Source organism: Doryrhamphus excisus, linkage group LG1 (genome assembly GCF_037039965.1).
Source record: "Doryrhamphus excisus strain RoL-2023G ecotype Guam linkage group LG1, RoL_Dexc_Guam_v1.1, whole genome shotgun sequence".
Lineage (NCBI taxonomy): Eukaryota > Metazoa > Chordata > Actinopteri > Syngnathiformes > Syngnathidae > Doryrhamphus > Doryrhamphus excisus.
Genome location: NC_136357.1, coordinates 21,199,475 through 21,219,227, shown reverse-complemented (window position 1 = coordinate 21,219,227; position 19,753 = coordinate 21,199,475). Strand labels below are relative to the sequence as shown.

General features: G+C 41.1%; 1 protein-coding gene across 4 annotated transcripts; it reads right to left on the bottom strand.

The window, feature by feature from the left end:
• Nucleotides 1–308: 308 nt before the first annotated feature.
• On the bottom strand, nt 309–19,517 carry LOC131132262 (tubulin-specific chaperone cofactor E-like protein). Of its 4 annotated transcripts, none has more exons than XM_078791831.1 (9): nt 19,457–19,517; nt 17,282–17,358; nt 12,652–12,802; nt 12,439–12,578; nt 8,932–9,113; nt 7,898–8,154; nt 7,704–7,830; nt 7,458–7,574; nt 309–2,661 (listed from the first exon to the last, which is right to left on the bottom strand). In XM_078791831.1, exons 3-9 carry the CDS (start codon nt 12,788–12,790, stop codon nt 2,301–2,303), a joined length of 1,323 nt encoding a protein of 440 aa, XP_078647957.1. In that variant the 5' UTR covers nt 12,791–12,802; nt 17,282–17,358; nt 19,457–19,517; the 3' UTR covers nt 309–2,300. The 4 variants fall into 4 exon arrangements, with proteins under 4 accessions (XP_078647957.1, XP_078647949.1, XP_057933711.2 ...); XM_078791823.1 differs by lacking the exon at nt 19,457–19,517 and adding an exon at nt 19,300–19,450; XM_058077728.2 differs by lacking the exon at nt 19,457–19,517 and adding an exon at nt 19,300–19,450 and having other exon boundaries at nt 309–2,646.
• Nucleotides 19,518–19,753: the final 236 nt, after the last annotated feature.

Genomic DNA, 19,753 nt, shown 5'->3' with positions numbered 1-19,753 from the left:
GTGGAAAAGGGGCTAAATGAAGGTTTTTGACAAATCCAGCTCAAGAGAAGGGAGAAGACGAGTAATTCTACCTCCATGGTGGTGAATTTGTGAAAACCAAGGGGCATCAGTCAGAAGGAGGTGGCTGGTAAGGGCAAGGAGTGGAGACTTCAGTTATGGTAGGGCTGGACGATATGGACCAAAACATCCAAATATTCATTCATTTTCTACCGCTTATCCTCACGAGGGTCGCGGGGGGTGCTGGAGCCTATCCTAGCTGTCTTCGGGTGAGAGGCGGGGTACACCCTGGATCAATCACAGGGCACATATAGACAAACAACCATTCACACTCGCATTCATACCTATGGACAATTTGGAGTGGCCAATTAACCTAGCATGTTTTTGGAATGTGGGAGGAAACCGGAGTACCCGGAGAAAACCCACGCATGCACGGGGAGAACATGCAAACTGGGATTGGGACCTGGGATTGATCTAGGGTCTCCTAGCTGTGAGGTCTGCGCGCTAACCATTCGACCGTCGTGCAGCCCACATCCTGATATATTCATGCAAAATATGGATGTACGATATATATCCTCATATTGAGTCAAATATGCAGACAAAGTTGTTTCATCAAAATAAAACATATATGTATATATTTTGGAAAAATATATAGTCCAAAAATAAAATAGTCCAATCAGAACTTCACCAAAAAGTGAGTAAAAAAAAACGTAATTATGTTTGCAACTACAAATAAACTTTATTAATCACACATAGTTCTCCCAGCAAGAAAGTGGCCATGTCCGAATGAGGCTTGAGTGTAATTACTCATATTTAAAGGCAGCTTAAAAAACATTATGTTTTAGATCGTAAGTGTATTTTGTGGAAAAGGAAATAGACATTTTAATAATATCGACATATCGACGTTGGCTGCACGGCGGTCGTGTGGTTAGCGCGCAGACATCACAGCAAGGAGACCCGAGTTTGATTCCACCCTCGGCCATCTCTGTGTGGAGTTTGCATGTTCTCCCCGTGCATGCGTGGGTTTTCTCCGGGTACTCCGGTTTCCTCCCACATTCCAAAAACATGCTAGGTTAATTGGCCACTCCAAATTGTCCATAGGTATGAATGTGAGTGTGAATGGTTGTTTGTCTATATGTGCCCTGTGATTGGCTGGCCACCAGTCCAGGGTGTACCCCGCCTCTCGCCCAAAGACAGCTGGGATAGGCTCCAGCACCCCCGCGACCCTCGTGAGGATAAGCGATAGAAAATGAATGAACGAGATATCGGCCAGCCCTAAGTTATGGTTTTGGCATTTTTGCTATTTCTGGTTTTGCCAGGTTGCGTGGGCATTATTCTTTGGGATAATGCCACTTTTATACTGCATGGTACCAACCCAGCTCGACAAGTTTTCTGGGGGTCAACAGGCCAAAATCCTCAGTTGAAACCCCATGCACCAACAAGTGCAGAACGAAGGTGGCCGTTTTCATGAGTGGAAAACGAATGAATCCACTGTCCCCAGGATCTGGACAATGCAGATCAAAAAAAGTCTTGATGTTTTTTTCGAGCAATTGGGAACTCATTTCCTCCCTGTAAAGGAATCCTTGATTGGGGGGGCATGGCGGTGTGAGCCAGTGGGAGAGGTCAGGACCTTGCAACCTGTGAAAGAGCAGACACTTGAGGTGTCAGGTTTGTGAGGGCTGATGTAAGAAGCATTCAGATTCATTGGCAAGGGTGGGGTGTGGTGGGTGGTCCCTCCTTCTTGGTGAGCCAGGCTCGTAGATAGAGAGGAAGTGACCCGACACTGCAGCAGGTGTTGGGTTACCATACCGTCTGGATAGATGCAGGGAGGCGGGGAAAAAAAAAAAAAACCTTGGCATTCTGGCTCGGGACTTTTGACTTTTCAGTCAATCTCGATGTTGTTTTTGAACGTCAGCATAATGGAGGCCTTTCAATCCGAAGCTGCAAGCTTTCAAGACAAAAAGTTCATATTTTGCAGTCAACGGGCATCTGGAATTTCTGTCCTCAAACGCCAATCGTCATCAATCAGGGTTTGCATCAGTCCAGAATTACTCACAGACTTTACAGATCCTGCATGGCTTTTCATGGAATCTCTTTGCTGTCTGTGAACTGGATCCGCACAAATGTCCCCTTGTTGGATGAATAAGGATAAGGATGAATCTCTCAGACAGTCCAAGAACCCTCACTGACGGTAGCAGGGACTTCTGTCCTGACGTAAACCTGACCCAGAGTGACACTTATTGCATAATGTGACAAATTCAAGATAAAACCAGTCCAGTAAGTGTTCAGGAACTACCCCCAGATCAAAGATCCGAGGAGCTGCAGCGGCTTTTCACTTTGGGCACCACAAGTATCTCGTCCCCATCCCGGATGCTGTATGAATGGAGAGCCCGGCAGCCGCACTTCAGCTCCTCAGGCCCGAACATAGAGCACATTTCCCGGTTGATGTAGAAGAGACGGATGCTGTTGGCGGGCAGCTGCAGCAGCGCCCTCAGCTGCTTCTTCAGGTCGCCCACCGTCTGCTCCAGGCGGAGGCTCACCGCCTCCACCCTGTCACCCCAGCGCACGTCCACCATGGTGCAGCGGGGGCTCAGGTCCACGTCGGCCAACGGGGCCAGCTGACCGTATTTGGACACCAGCTCGTGGTACCTGGGGAGAGAGTGGCTGGAAATGAAATGAGATCATGGGAGCATCCATGAATAAGATGGGTTATCTTATTCCGCTTATCCGGAGTAAACTCAGTAGGAAATTTCAGACTTCCGGTCCTCCAGTTCCCAGGCCAGCTGTCATACATAATCCCTCTCGAGACATAATCCTTGTAGCGTGACCTTAGGTCTGCCCCCAGGCGTCCAGGCGGCATCCAGAATAAGATGCATGAGCCATCTCAACTGGTTCCTGTCAACGGGAAGAAGCTCTGCTCTGATCTCCTCATGGATGACCATGCCTTCACCCTCACTCTTAGCCAGCCACACTAGTGGCTGGATCCAGTAATGCGGAATGGTTTGCTACAAAACCTGTTTATGACCGCATATATGCTTTTTAACATTATTAGAGCCCTCTATACATGAAATAACACCCCTAAATCACCCCACTATTTGAGAAGCACTGATGTCAAATTACTGACACCTAGTAGAATACTACATATCACAGCTTGTTTTTCCAATGCTTTTTCTGAATGCGTTATGTTTGTATTTTACTTCATTTAGCCATAAATGCTTTATTTCAGCAAAAAATACACAGTATCTGCTTAAGTTTATGACTAATAGTTGGCAGTATCCAACCACTAAACAGGCAATGATTTATTATTATATTTTTTAAAAATGCACTAGAGCAGGGCTGCATGGTGGTCGGGCGGTTAGTGCGCAGACCTCACAGCTAGGAGACCAGGGTTCAATTCCACCCTTGGCCATCTCTGTGTGTAGTTTGCATGTTGTCGTTGTGCATGCGTGGGTTTTCTCCGGGTACTCCGGTTTCCTCCCACATTCCAAAAACATGCTAGGTTAATTGGCCACTCCAAATTGTCCATAGGTATGAATGTGAGTGTGAATGGTTGTTTGTCTATATGTGCCCTGTGATTGGCTGGCCACCAGTCCAGGGTGTACCCCGCCTCTCACCCAAAGACAGCTGGGATAGGCTCCAGCACCCCCGCGACCCTCGTGAGGATAAGCGGTAGAAAATGAATGAATGAATGCAATAGACCGACGGTGCAAAATTTGAAGCGCGATATGGCAAGGAAGGACTGTATAAGGCATTCAAAGACGTATTCAAAGATACAATATGAAGTATTCTACATTGGCCACTCACAGTGTCAGTCATGTTACATTGATGAGACAATAGCCAACACAGGACTTACTGTTCAAAACAATCACAGGGAACCCTCCCAACGCTTATTATGTCTTATTTCCTGTTATATCGACTATATTGGGTAATGGAGGAGTGTAAATGTGACTGTAGGGGTGTTATTTCATTTCTCACAGTCTCTATGTTAAAAAGTGTATTTAGTAAACAGGTTGAGTCTGGAAACAATTAACTGCAATACAAGAAAGATGATGTATCACTTCACAGTACTGACGACGGAGTACAACCATCAGTTTTTCTCTTTTATATTGAGATTCCACTATTTCATTCCATACTCCAATGGGGCATGACTACACAACCTTCAGTGCCTCAAATATTTATAGCTTTGGTCCTGTCCAAAAACAAATCATCACCTCACTTAAGGATTTATACCTTGACGACAAAGTCTGTGCATGCATTAAAAAAAAAAATCAACCTGCTACCTCGTGTATCACTTTTCCCAATCAGAGAATTCCCAGCACAAAGGAGTCATTGAGGTGGGAGAGAGTGGTGGCATTGTCCCCCAAAGGTTAGTGCCCCACCAGCCGCCCCCACAGTTTGGGGACTACACATTCTGCACAGGTTAAGTGGAATGCCGGCGTATGTGATCATGTGATCAGTGTCTGTGTCATAGTTCATATACACCATAAGGAAAGAATTGCTTTTAGTCAGTATAGTTACTCCAGACCCCATTCACTGTACAATATCTGATAAACCTCCATGTGCAATATTAAGGGCTCTAAATGCAATATACTAAGTTCTATGTGAAGTATTTCCATAATGCCTCATATTAACTCTCTAACAGGATCTCAGTGTATAGACTGGTCATATATCTCATCTTGTTTCATATTATCTACATACTGTATTGTATATAACTCTGGGAAAAACTGATGATTTTGTTAATACTTGGGTTGTTTATATTGTTTATTTTTCTATATTGTGTATTTTTGTACTGCTTAACTGACTCTGTACTCTTGCTGCTGTGCAATACAAATTTCCCCACTGAGGGACGAATAAAGGCATATCTTAATCTTAATCTTAATCTTAATGAAGTAATGGGACACCAACAGTGACAATATCGGTGGAACTCATGGTTACTTGTAGACAGGAAAAGCAAACATTACAAAATATATACATTACACTACTTAGTTTGATTTGATTTTAATTATTTTGTTAACTAATTCTGTAGAAGTTGTTGTCCGGTTTCTAGTCAAGCATATTTCTTGAATAAAAACACGATTATCACCGTTAATGCGCAATAGCATCGCCTTTTGCATTTTTAATTGTCTGAATTGTTTTTTTTTTAATTGTCAAAAATGCAACTGAAATGTTGCATTTTTTATTTTCTGAATTGATTTTTCTTTCTTTTTTCCCTTATTTTATATTGTTAATTTTACTACACAGTCATCCTTTGCCACTTTGTGTTTGAAATTTCATGGTTTCACTCTATCACAGTTTGTCAAAAATACACTAGTTCAGGGGTGGGCAAACTTTTTGACTGGCGGGCCGCATTGATTTAACAAAATTGGCGGGGGGGCCAGACTCGATATTTTACACAAAACAGTCCAGCTGGAATTATTGTATCTGTAAAAGTGTCATGCAATCTTCTTTATGGGCACTTTGAGATCATTTATTTCATCTAAAGTAAGTTATAAATTTATAATAATACATTGATTATTATTTGTTATTATTATTATTTGTTATTATTATTATATGCTTGTGTCCCTTTTTTCAGGAGCACTTTGTAAACAACAGACCACATCAAATAACGAAATTATTAAATCTGTAAAAGTGTCATGCAATCTGCTATATGTGCACTTTGAGATCATTTATTTGATGTAAAGTGTGTTATAAATTTATAATAAGAATATATTTTTTATTATGTTATATTATTATTATTTGTTATTAGTATTATTATTATTATTATTATGTGCCTGTGTCCCTTTTTTCAGGAGCACTTTGTAAATAACAGACCGCATCAAATAACGAAATTATTAAATCTGTGTTATGTAATCTGCTATGTGTGCACTTTAAGATAATTTATTTGATGTAAAGTACGTTATAAATTTATAATAATTAGAATAAATGTATTATTATTTGATATTATTTGTTATTATTATTTGATATTATTTTTATTATTTTAATTATTATTATTATGTAAAGTGTGTTATAAATTTATAAGAAGAAGAATAAATTTAGTATTATTTTATATTATTTGTTATTATTATTTTATATTATTATTATTTGTTATTATTATTATGTGCCTGTGTCCCTTTTTTCAGGAGCACTTTGTAAACAACAAACCGCATCAAATAACGAAATTATTGTATCTGTAAAAGTGTCATGCAACCTGCTATATGTGCACTTTAAGATCATTTATTTCATGTAAAGTATGTTATACATTTATAATAATTAGAATAAATGTATTATTATTTGATATTACTTGTTATTATTATTTTATATTAATTTATTATTATTATGATGTAAAGTGCGTTATAAATGTATAATAAGAAGAAGAAATTTAGTATTATTTTATATTATTTGTTATTATTATTTTATATTATTATTTGTTATTATTATTATTATTATTATGTGCCTGTGTCCCTTTTTTCAGGAGCACTTTGTAAACAACAGACCGCATGAAATAACAAAATTATTGTATCTGTAAAAGGGTTATGCAATCTGCTATATGTGCACTTTGATATCATTTATTTGATGTAAAGTGCGTTATAAATTTATAATAATAAGAATACATTTATTATTTAATATTATTATTATGTGCTTGTGTCCCTTTTTTCACTTTGTAAACAACAGACCGCATCAAATAACGAAATTGATAAAACCGCCAAACCATGAAAATGTCGGCTCACGCCATGATGCCAGCTTGTATGTTGACTTTAAATGAAATACTTTGGAAAGAACGGGCGGGCCGTATTCAAACACTTGGCGGGCCGGATGTGGCCCCCGGGCCGTAGTTTGCCCACCCCTGCACTAGTTAGTAAATTATGTTGTTTTGTGGTTTAATATGTTATTAAAACAAAATATGCATATTCTGCATAAATGTTGTGTACGTTTTGCCAAAGGCAAATGAACTAATTTGAGACATTGAAAAGCTGCATTCAAAGACATTGATGAAATGTAATAGTCACTGGTCACTAAGTATCAGTAATATTAATGTAATGTTGGGTAAGATTTGAACAATAATCCCGAATAAAAACACAGACTACTTTTGCGTCCATTAACCAACATAAACTGACCCCTCGACGTCACTTCCTGTCCACTTCCTGTTCCCTGTCCCCCAGGGAACACATTTATAGCAACAGACAGGCGCATGAATCTTATTTATGTCTTATTTTCTCTTATTATGTCTACTATATTGGGTAATAGGATTGTAAAGTTGACTATAGGGCTCTAATAATGTTAAAAAAAATACATTTAGAAGGTCGTAAACAGGCTCTAGTTGCCAAAATATTGAATTCATAAATATGATTGTAGAAATTCACTTATCACAGTGGAGTCTAGAACCAATTAACCGTGATAAACGAGGGATTATTGTATTTTATGTTCTTCTCACTGAAATTGTTCAAGTGCACCTAGCCTTTAGTGAGCGTATGATTCCGTACCTCTCCGGACGTTCCTGTTCCGGACAATCCTGATAGTATCTGATGAAGAACCTCTCGGCGTCTTCCCTCTCGCTATCGGACACCGCGCCTCCGTTGAGCACCAAGACATTTGGCAGCCTGCAAGTGGGAAAAAAGTAACAGAATCTCAACAATTTGAATTCATTATATTTTCCGGAGATAATAGTGAATCTGAGCAAAACTAAAGTCCTGTTTCTGAGTGTCCGCTGACCGTGTGTTTGGCCTTACTGTGCTAAAAGGAGGCTACGTCGCTCTTGTGTGGTGTAAGGCTGCAACAGTGGGAGCCCCTTCACTTTGAGTTCTTGCAGCTTGGGGAGGAAATTCAGCCTCTCGATGTCCTCCCACTTACTCAGCCCTGCTCAACAAAAACATCCTTTAGACAACATCTGATGATGGGATGCACCAAGGTGCTGCTCTCAGACCTGAGTTGTTGAGGTTGATGCTGCGCAGGTTGGGGAAGAGGCGCTGCAGTGCTTCCCGGGTGTCGCCCACACGCTCCACGCTGTTGTTGGCCAGCACCAGGGTGCTGAGGCTGGGGTACATCAGGCCAAACTTGCGCACCTCCGCCCAGTCACGCAGGTGGTTGTCGGTTATCTGCAGCAGCCGCAGGGACGGGCAGGCCGTGCGTGACTGGGACACAGCATCGTAGTCGTTCAGGCACAGGAAGAGCTCCACCAGCCTGGAGACGGTGATGGTCATGGTTTATTTGCGATGCTCCCCAAGGCCTGCCGTGATGCTCTTGAGCAAGGCACTCTCAAAACCCACAAACTGTTTACTTTGGGAAAGAGTCACTCCTTTTATACTTTGCACAATGACTACAGCTGTTTGTCGCGCTGCAACAATTAATTGATTATCCAATTAATCAACAACTATTTGCAACAGCAAAAATTGAACAAATCAGCAGTAATTTTACAAAATAAAGTTAAAATATTAAGATAAAAACGTTGTAATTTTACAAGAAAAATACAAAGTACTAAAAAATGATGGTGGTAAATGCAGTCGTTGTTTTAGTAGCATAAAGTTGAAACAGTTAAGAAAAAATGTTTTAAGAAATGTAATTTCCATAAAAGTTGTCATGTTATGACAAACAAAACTGTAGAATGAGGTTGTGGGAAAGGTTATAATATTACTAAAACAAAGTAAAAATATGATGGGAATTATAATTAAAGTCATCATTACAAGAAAAAACATAAAAAAAAAAGAAAAAAACAGCAGATATACAACACCAGCTGTAATTTTCTTAGAATACTGGAAAAATATTAATATTTAAAAAAAAATGGTATTCTAACAAGAAAAAAAAATCACACTTTTACGAGAATAAAGTGGTAATATTATCTGTGGACGTTCCAGACATTAGCCTGGTCATCCAACCAATTATCCGATTGACGTATGGTTTCCTGTGTGAAAGGTACATGCGAATTAATGCCGTTGCTGTGGTTACGGAGGCTCCACTTACTCCGGTGTGTTCCGGGTGAGCGTGTGCACGGTGTCCCAGCTGACGTGCGTGTTGATGAGGACGAGGCGACGCACCCGGGTGAAAACCTCGGCCATGCAGGGCTCCAGTTCCACGCCGCTCAGGGGGTTCATGCTCAGGTTGAGGAAGTCCAGGTGAGGGATGTTGGACACGATGGTGCAGATCTGGCAACCCATGTAATAATTACGTATGAGCAATAGTAAATGTTTCCAAATATGCCAATGCTTCTTCAGCGCTTACATGGCATTTTCAATGTAAATTAGCATCGAGTTGGCACAATTGTTGAAATGCATTTCATTTTTTTTATGTCGCAGAGACTCTACAAATAGAACACAATGTGGGTCAATGCTTGTCATTCAGCGGTGGTCTGAACCAATTCCGATACAGATTTATAGTACAATAATTAACGGAACACTCGGCTGTAAGCAGCTTGGATGAGAATCAGCATATCCAAATCCAAGTCCATGGTTCTCATCCGGGTCAAAATTGAGATTTTACCCCAAGTGGAGGAGTTTAAAGGAAAAGTGCACTTTTTTATTTTGCCCATCATTCACATGTGAGACAGGAACACATATTTCCCTCTGGTGTGTGTTCTAAAAAGAGAAGACGAACTAGCATGAGCAAGCTAACAGTGCACGTCAAGGGAGGTACCTATTTCGACTATGAAGCCCTCTAAAAATCCTTGGGATTTGACGCAGCCCGCTGGAGCTACTTCCATCAACAACATCAACATAGAAACAGCAATAACACTTACAATGGCTGCTCTCCTCTCACTGGGATGGCTGTGTCTTCCAGCACAAAACTGTCCATACGTGAAAAAAATGACGAGTATCCAGTCTTCTTCAGAAATTAAGTAGTATCCACTCTGGCCCGTTGCAGTGGCTTGAGACTAGTGAGTAGTCGTATTACTCTACCAGATAAAATATTGTTTTTTGTATTGGCTGCTACAATAACAATATCGCTGTAGCTTGGTTAATTGCCGTTTTTGCAGGGGTTTTTTAGGGCTCTATTGTCAAAGCTTTAGCTGTTAAAATGTTAGCTGGCTCATGCTAACTCGTTTTCTCTCGTTACAACATCCAGAAAAGAGAAACAAATACAATGCATCCGGAAAGTATTCACAGCGCTTCACTTTTTCCACATTTTGTCATGTTACAGCCTCATTCCAAATTGTATTAATTTAATCTCTTACCTCAAAATTCTACACAAAATATTCCATTATGACAATGTGAAAATTATTTTTTTTGACTTTTTTTTGAATTTATTAAAAATAGAAAACTAAGAAATCACATTTACATAAGTATTCACAGCCTTTGCCATGAAGCTCAAAATTGAGCTCAGGTGCATCTTTTTTCCACTGATCATCCTTGAGATCTTTCTACAGCTTAATTGGAGTCCACCTGCAGTAAATTCAGTTGATTGGACATGATTTGGAAATATAATAACTGTCTATATAAGGTCCCACAGTTGACTGTGCATGTCAGAGCACAAACACCAAGCATGAAGTCAAAAGAACTGTCTGTAGACCTGCGAGACAGGATTGTCTTGAGGCACAAATCTGGGGAAGGATACAGAAAAATGTCTGCTGCTTTGAAGGTCCCAATGAGCACAGTGGCCTCCATTATTCATAAATGGAAGACGTTTGGAACCACCAGGACTCTTCCTAGAGCTGGCCGGCCTTCTAAACTGAGCGATCGGGGAAGAAGGGCCTTAGTCAGGGAGGTGACCAAGGCCCCGATGGTCACTCTGTCAGAGCTCCAGCGTTCCTCTGTGGAGAGAGGAGAGCCTTCCAGAAGGACAACCATCTCTGCAGCAATCCACCAATCAGGCCTGTATGGTAGAGTGGCCAGACGAAAGCCACTCCTTAGTAAAAGGAACATGGCAGCCCGTCTGGAATTTGCCAAAAAGCACCTGAATGACTCTCAGACCATGAGAAACAAAATTCTCTGGTCTGATGAGACAAAGATTGAACTCTTTGGTGTGAATGCCAGGCGCCATGTTTGGAGGAAACCAGGCACTGCTCATCACCAGGCCAATACCATCCCTACAGTGAAGCATGGTGGTGGCAGCATCATGCTGTGGGGATGTTTTTCAGCAGCAGGAACTGGCAGACTAGTCAGGATAGAAGGAAAAATGAATGCAGCAATATATAGAGATATCCTGGATGAAAACCTGCTCCAGAGCGCTCTTGACCTCAGGCTGGGGCGAAGGTTCATTTTTCAGCAGCGACCGAAGCACACAGCCAAGATCTCAAAAGATTGGCTTCAGAACCACTCTGTGAAAGTCATGGAGTGGCCCAGAGTCCAGACTTGAATCCGAACGAACATCTCTGGAGAGATCTGAAAATGGCTGTGCACAGACGTCTCCCATCCAACCTGATGGAGCTTGAGACTTATTGCAAAGAAGAATGGGCAAAACTGCCTAAAGATGGGTGTGCTAAACTTGTGGGATCATATTCAAAAAGACTTGAGGCTGTAATTGCTGCCAAAGGTGGATCAACAAAGTATTAAGCAAAGGCTGTGAATACTTATGTAAATGTGATTTTTTTGTTTTCTATTTTTAATAAATTCAAAACATGTAAAAAAAAACCTTTTTTCACATTGTCATAATGGAGTATTTTGTGTAGAATTTTGAAGTAAGAGATTAATTTAATTCAGTTTGGAATGAGGCTGTAACATGACAAAATGTAGAAAAAGTGAAGCGCTGTGAATACTTTCCGGATGCACTGTATGTGTTCATTCATTTTCTACCGCTTATCCTCAAGAGGGTCGCAGGCGTGCTGGAGCCTATCCCAGCTGTCTTGGGGCAAGAGGCGGGGTACACGCTGGACTGGTGGCCAGCCAATCACAGGGCACATATAGACAAACAACCATTCACACTCACATTCATACCTATGGACAATTTGGAGTGGCCAATTAACCTAGCCGAAAGGCAAAGCTCCCAATGGATCAGTCGTCCTATGTTCCTACCCTCACCTGCGGTCATGAGCTTTGGGTAGTGACTGTAAGGACAATTGGTCGAAATGACTTTTAATTGTAGAGTGACTGGGCTCTCCGTTAGGGATAAGGTGAGAAAAACTGTCATGCGGGAAAAACTCAAGGTAGAATCGCTCCTCCTCCTCATTGAGAGGAGCTGGTTGAGGCGGCTCGGGCATCTGGTCAGGATGCCACCGGACTCCGCCCTGAGGAGGTGTTAGGGCACGCCTCAGACGAGGACCGAGGACATGAAGAGACTATCTCTATCAACTGGGATCGCCCCGGGATTCACTGGGGGAAGCTGGACAAACTCGTTGGAGAGAGGGATGTCTGGGATTCCCTGCCTCGGCTGTTGCCCCTGCGAACCAACCTCGGATAAGCCGAAGAAGATCGATGGATGAATGGAATTAACAACATTAAAAGCTTCCTTGGAAAACAAAAACTATGTTTAAATCTCAAGAAGAGGCATAATCTCTGTGATGGAGGTAAGAATAGCAATGTTTTCCAGGGGTCTGACCTCTGCCCAGTCGTGAAGCTCATTGTAGGACAGGTCCAGTTCGATGACATGAGCGCAGAAAGTTGCAATGTCAGACCTGTTGCCTGCTTTTTTGATGCCGCACTCATTCAAGACCAGCACACTGGGCAAAAACAGACGATCTGCGGCAGGAAAAAGAAGCGTTATGGATGTTGTGTTCCTGACAAATATTGCACCCTGGAAATCAGAGCTCACCTTTAACAGGAGACCCAGGGGGGGAGGGCAGAACCACGACACCAATGCCTTGGCCGTAGGGGAAGTTCTCAGTGTTGTACTTGTCACTGAGGACCTGCACAAACGTGCGAGGTTCCTCTTCATCGGAGGACTGATCCATTATCTCAGCCCTCTGCAGGCACAAAGAAAGGTACGATTAGTTTAGGGAGTTTGACTAAAACCTTTGGGAAAACACACAAAAAACACCTGGACATCAACTCTCCATGGTTTTCTTTGGCTTTTTTCAACACGTACTCCAAAAGGACCAGCCTCAAACAAGAACCCCAAGAAGAGAATACACATGAAGTTGGCAGGTTTATCACTTTTTCACATGATAGAAAACGGTCCGACTATATGTATTTCTTCGTCAAAACAAATGCTGTTATGTTTCCGACAAAAACACCACACGGTTGACGCTGTTACTAAAACCCGTAAGTCTGATTGACGTGGAACTTCTCACACAGCTGGATGCGCTGCTCTACAAACGCCCACTTGCTGAATCCCTGCCAAACTGGGTACACACCATCAGGGAATGGGCAAGCATAATTGGTTGATAAACGTGGCTGCCATTAAGCAAAAGGGCTTAGCGACTGATTGGCCATTCGTCAATGAGCGTTTGTCTAAGGATTTTACAAAGGTCAGATATTCACACTGTCATGATCTCTTGATGGCGAAGGCAAAATATGCAAAAGCGTAGCGTGCCATTGTTGCTGAGGTTGGACACACTCAGAGAGACATTTGATCTTCTTCAAAGACCCTAAGGGTTACGGAAAAAAAAACCACCCAAAAAATGTAATTGGCTACGAGTCGAAGGATCTGATTGGCCATCTGTCAAGACACGGGACCATCCTCTGCCGAAACGAAGGTCGTTACTGGTGCCGATGGCAGTCCAATAACCATTACACTACATCAGCGAGAGAAGGCTTTTCAGAAGAAAAAAATACTTTGAAGACCTCGTCTTCTTTAATGGAACAAAATTCCCTGTTGGGAATTTACAGGAGAGCACCAAAGTCGGGACATCGCAAGATGGAAGAAAGTTTATTCTCTCACTTTTATGGACCATCCTGCATGTTCTCCTGATATAAATCCAACTGAGAACTGGTAGTTTGGGAAGTTTACAATTTTTTATTTTTTATTTTTTAGCTCCGGTGATTTGAAATAAATCGCTTACTACCTTTTTGCCTTAATAACGGCTCTTTTTTTTTTTTTTTGTATTTTGAAGTTCTACTTAAGACCTCATTAAGATCCAACAGTGCTAAATGTACATTTTTGTGATTTTTCAACTGGTGTTAAAATTCTGATCAGGAGTGTATGTATTACACGTATGCTAGCACCCCGTGGGGTGTACAATAGTTAAGAATGTTCCAATGCTTTAATGGTGGTGGCATGTTCACTCTGGAACAGATGATTTCTATTTCCATTGTCTCCTGGGGGAAAGCCCGTCTTGAAATGCAAACAAAGGTAGACCAGGATCCCAGGACAGATCCGCAGAGGTTTTTTCCGCCACGTTCGTCACGTGAGCTCATATTCCTTCGGGGTGATGTGAGGGGGGGGAGGGGGGGGGGCTGCACGTGGAGTCGTCACACGTGCTAAAAATAACCCGGCGGCGTGATCACATCTGTGACAAGTCGCCAAAACGTGAGGCAAAGGCAGACGAGGCACTGATGCCGGCAGCTGCGTATTGAACCACCTGTCTGAGGTCCACTTTCAGACTTCCCCTCCAAAACAGGCCTTTTCCAACTCCGAGTGCATTAATCAGAGAGGAGTTGTCTGGCAAGGTACTATGGTACATAACATGACTTGTGGACTTCTATTGAATGCCGAAGTAGGAATGGGCAATATAAACCATATGTGATGGAAACAATACAAATTTGGCCTACGGTACAGATTTTAATCCAGTTGCAACAAGCACCCTAGCCGTGCATGTAACGTAGCGCTCTGTAGCTAGCGTTCGTAAAATTTGACAACTGTTCCTCTAACCTACTAATCCTCGGCCCCAGGGCGTCAAATAAACTGCATTTCTTACTGGAGGACAAGGAATAGCTCAGCATGCGATGCACAGAGGAGAGGAGCACGAGAGGAGACAGAGAAGCTATGCTAACCACTAAGCTAGTTTGAACGTCAAGTATCAAAACAACAGGAGAACAATTGGCATAATTTGAAAATGTTCACACTGCAGGGTATAATGCCCATTTTTTTACCACATCACATGCATTTCTCTGTGTTCAAAATAAAAAAAAATGTGAATTGATGCAGTGTGACCATAGCCTTTAACCTACGGTAAGTCAACGTGGAACAGTGTTCACCGTTCAGACTGTACATACGTATGTACATATAATAGATAATCCCTTGTCTATCACGGTTAATTAGTTCCAAACCTGATGGTGATAAGTGTATTTCCACATAAATAGGACTCCTTCTTTATAGATGGAACATTTGCTAAGTTAGAGCATAGAAAACGTGCTTCTAACTTCCTAAAATATGTTTTCTAACATTATTAGAGCCATCAAAACATAAAATAGCACCCCTATAGTCACCTTTACACTCCTATTACCCAATATAGTCAAGTAAATAAGCCATTTAAGACTCACGCTTGTTGTGAAATCATTCAAACCTCACAATGGAAGCCTGTTGTTTCAGCCATCAAGTCTGGTGCTTGTGTGTCTCACCCAAGATTACAGTAAGATTACTGACACCCAGTGACCAGTGTAGAGTACTGCATTTAATCTTTGAATGCCATATATTTGTATTTAAGTTCTTTCAGCTATTTCTACGCTTGAAAATGCTTAATTTATACAAAAAATACAAAACATTTCTTAAAAATGCACTTTCTCCTCACCCTCAAAACAGCTTCATTGATTAATATAATAATAATAATAATAATAATAATAATAATAATAATAATAATAATAATAATAATAATAATAATAATAATAATAATAATAATAATAATAATATAAAATACATATTTTATTGTTGTTGTTTTTTAATTGTAAGTTATATATATTGAAATTTGAAGTTTAGGCCATATTACCCTTCCTAATTAGGAAGTAATATTTACACATTAAAGCTAACTAATATTTTGAGGGGTCAAGTGGTTAGCGTGCAGACCTCACAGCTAGGAGACCAGGGTTCAATTCCACCCTCGGCCATCTCTGTGTGGAGTTTGCATGTTCTCCCTGTGCATGCGTGGGTTTTCTCCGGGTACTCCGGTTTCCTCCCACATTCCAAAAACATGCTAGGTTAATTGGCCACTCCAAATTGTCCATAGGTATGAATGTGAGTGTGAATGGTTGTTTGTCTATATGTGCCCTGTGATTGGCTGGCGACCAGTCCAGGGTGTACCCTGCCTCTCGCCCCAAGACAGCTGGGATAGGCTCCAGCACCCCCGCGACCCTCGTGAGGATAAGCTGTAGAAAATGAATGAATGAATGAATAATATTTTGAGGATGCATCTTTGTAATGACTTTTTTAAACTACCGAAACTGTTCCATAAAAGTATGTTAGTAACTGTGGTTGTAGTTTATAGTGGTACACTTGCATGATACTGAGAGTGGTTTGTAGTATCTTGACCCTCTAGTGCAGGGGTCGGGAACCTTTATGGCGAAGAGAGCCATGAAGGCCAAATATTTTAAAATGTGTATCTGTAAGAGCCATATACATTTTTTTAAACATTGAATGCAATAAAATGTGTGCATTTTTATGTAAGACCAACAGTTTTAGATAATGGGCTCTAATTACGTAGACCAGGCACACTACCCCACGCCAATGGGGTGTGGCCAGCACACTTTCGTGAGCAGCGCAGTGTCTAATAATAAATCAAATACTTGTTGCCATTAATACAACTTCTGCTGCTGCATAGTTTTGCACCGTACTCCGTAGATGTATTTCATTCTTTTGGCCATCTTCGTCAGAAGGCTTGGTTCTGCAGCTTTAGCTATTTGACTAAAGGAGGAAAGTTTACATTTACATGTTTTTTTGACATCTCAATGACCGAGGTAGACTACAGCATTACCCAGTAATAATCAAGTTTTGGTGTTTGACCTGGAAAATATCATCAGGAAAGATGGATATGGTTGGCCGTATTGCAGCAGAATATAGATGGACGAATTAAAATGCATAAGAAAGTTGTTGATTTTGAATATTATTTTTAACAGTCATTTCTGTGATGGTTTACTTTAAAATGTTAGCAAAAATACATTTTTATTGTGGTAAGAAATGCTTGAGAGCCAGATACAGTCAACATAGGTTCCCTACCTCTGCTCTAGTGTAGATATTCAATCTAAAGAGTGCATCATTATCTTTGTAAAGGTTACATTTTGCAGGTGTACCTAATATTGTAGCTGGTGAGGCTACCAAGCACAAGAAACCAACAGCTGATGGTCCAAATTTAAAACTTGCTACGGACCCAGCAGTAAAAATAGTCCATGAAGTAAAAATAAGAGGGTTGTCCTTTTTGGAGCTCCCAACAAACTAAATTCACTGAGCTCTCACAGTCCTCCTCTTCTCAGCACTATCAATTTCACACAAATCATCATCAACGAGGCCCATTGAGCTTCTGTCTGAAGCTAAAAGTTTCTCACAGATCACCCGATTGTCCCAGTCTTCTTACCTTTGATGTGGCGAGTGGAGCAAAGCTAAGCCGCTTTTCAACAGCAGCACATCCGATCACATTCTTCTTCCCCCCTCCTGAGAAAACACGTCAAAAGAGGGAAAAAAATAAACTCACAAAATGAGCAGAAAACGGCCAAAAATATCAAATTCCCTCAAAAGGTAGCCCCAACTCAAATAAAGGCCTTGCCTCGGTTAAATTCATAAATAGTGACTTGGAGGTGTGTAGTGCTCCGAAATGGACCCAAGAATGCCCCATGGTACTTAATATGGACGGTACACCAAAGAAATATTCACATTAGGACACAATAACGTAACCAAATCTCATCTTTATGCATTCCCACATAGTATCAACAATCCGGACCAGATATATGGGTGAAAGAAAATAGGATTAATACAGTACAGTTGTCTATCTCTGCAGCGTGGGAGAAAGTTAGATGATGCGTTCAAAGACCATCAAACAAAGTTGGATACATCACCACTTGCATAAAACATGCAAAAACTCAAATTTTCAAATTTAATATACCTTTACAAAGTTATGATGTAGATGTATTTTCTTACAAATTTTATTTATTTATTTATTTTATTTTTTTTCGCTCCTGTGTCCAGGTGGTTGTAGAACCCTGCCTTGCAGCAGGTATGGCGATATGATGTGCTCTCTAACACACCAGAAAATACTGTAAGAAATTAATCTTTCAATTAATGAGTTAACTATATGCAAATTGCAATTAAGTATTGCAATCGACCAACAGCCTTAATTTAAATACATGTAAATATTTATACATTTTTGTAAATTATGTACCTCACCGGCTGCACGGCGGAGAGTGGTTAGTGTGCAGGTCACAGGGTTTAATTCCACCCACGGCTATCTCTGTGTGGCATTTGCATGTTCTCCCCGAGTGGGTTTTCTCCTTCCAAAAACATGCTAGGTTATGAGCATAGGTTACTCCAAATTGTCCATAGGTATGAATGTGAGTGTGAATGGTTGTTTGTCTATATGTGCCCTGTGATTGGCTGGCCACCAGTCCAGGGTGTACCCCGCCTCTCGCCCGAAGACAGCTGGGATAGGCTCCAGCACCCCGTGACCCTCGTGAGGATAAGCGGTAGAAAATGAATGAATGAAAAACTTAAATTATATTAGGAAAGCAGGAAGTGAACAAACGTAAACAGTTACTGATTGTAAAAGTACCAGATGGAGGGGTAGGATTTAATAAGCTTTGCTTCTTCCTACTCCTTTTGGACATGTGGAACTGGGAACTGATTATGGGATGCACTCAATTGTAATCTGATGCATGTTCAAATGAAATTAAACCATTACCATTACCATAAATGTCCTTGAGTGATGCGATGTCAGCTACTTTCTGCAGTTGAGTAAATGAATGGCCAACGCCACAACACGAGGAAAGGTGATATTGTGCATGAATGGAAGACAGACACACACGAGAGCCGTTGTTAAAACCTGCATTGTGTTGCAGACAATAGAGCAAGGTAGAAGGCCCTTTTATGCCCGATGAACATATGTCACACATGTGATCTCCTTCTATACGCCCACCGAGCACTCACCCACATGTCCTCACCCACCTGCTTTTAAAAAAATCATAATAGTATTTTTAGTGCATTTTATTGTCATGCAAGGTTCGACTTCACAACTTTATCCCTACTGCCCCCAGTGGTCAGCCGAGGGAGCAGCACAATGCCGTGCATCGTTTAAAACAATATAACTAGTATTTATGCTGAATTAAAGTAACAATCCTGTAGTTTGACAGAAAAACACTCGAGCCGTCGAAAATACTTACAAATGATCAAGGTCACAGTAAAAAACAAACATATATTTGAGAAGAATTCGGGCACACCAGCACAGGAGAAGCACACTTAGGACTGAGCGATAAGACAACACCGAGGCCTGTGTAGTGTTTATAAATATGAATAATAGAGATAATAACAGCATGTAGTAAAATGCTTCAATTGTCAAGTGTTTCCTGGCCAGAAAAAGACATTGTTTGCAGGGTTTGGGGCTACCTTCAGGACACGAGCATTTCATCCAGCTTTACAGTCATAAAACACGGCGACATAACTTCATCCTTCTGCAATCGAGTCGCGCTAAGGTGCAATATTTTTTAAATGTCTACTTTTAAAATGACACGGTGTATTTTTGTCCTTCGGACAACACACTCACCGTCCCCACCGGAAGCTGCTGCTCGTATATTTGTGTTTGTTTATCTTCGAAGAAGTGTCAGTTTAAGGCCCGCCTACTGTACCGGAAATTACGTACTTGAAGTTAACATCTTGAGTCTTCTCGCTTTCGTCAAAATGTAGTTATTCGACATACAGTGACATACAGAAATGTATGTGTGATGATATAACAACAGGATAAAATCTCGTCAGATGTCCAACATTTGTGCATCATTACCATTATAACATTATAGCGATAGTGTGTTAATGGGGTGATAGTTTAAGCCCCGCCCACTAGACA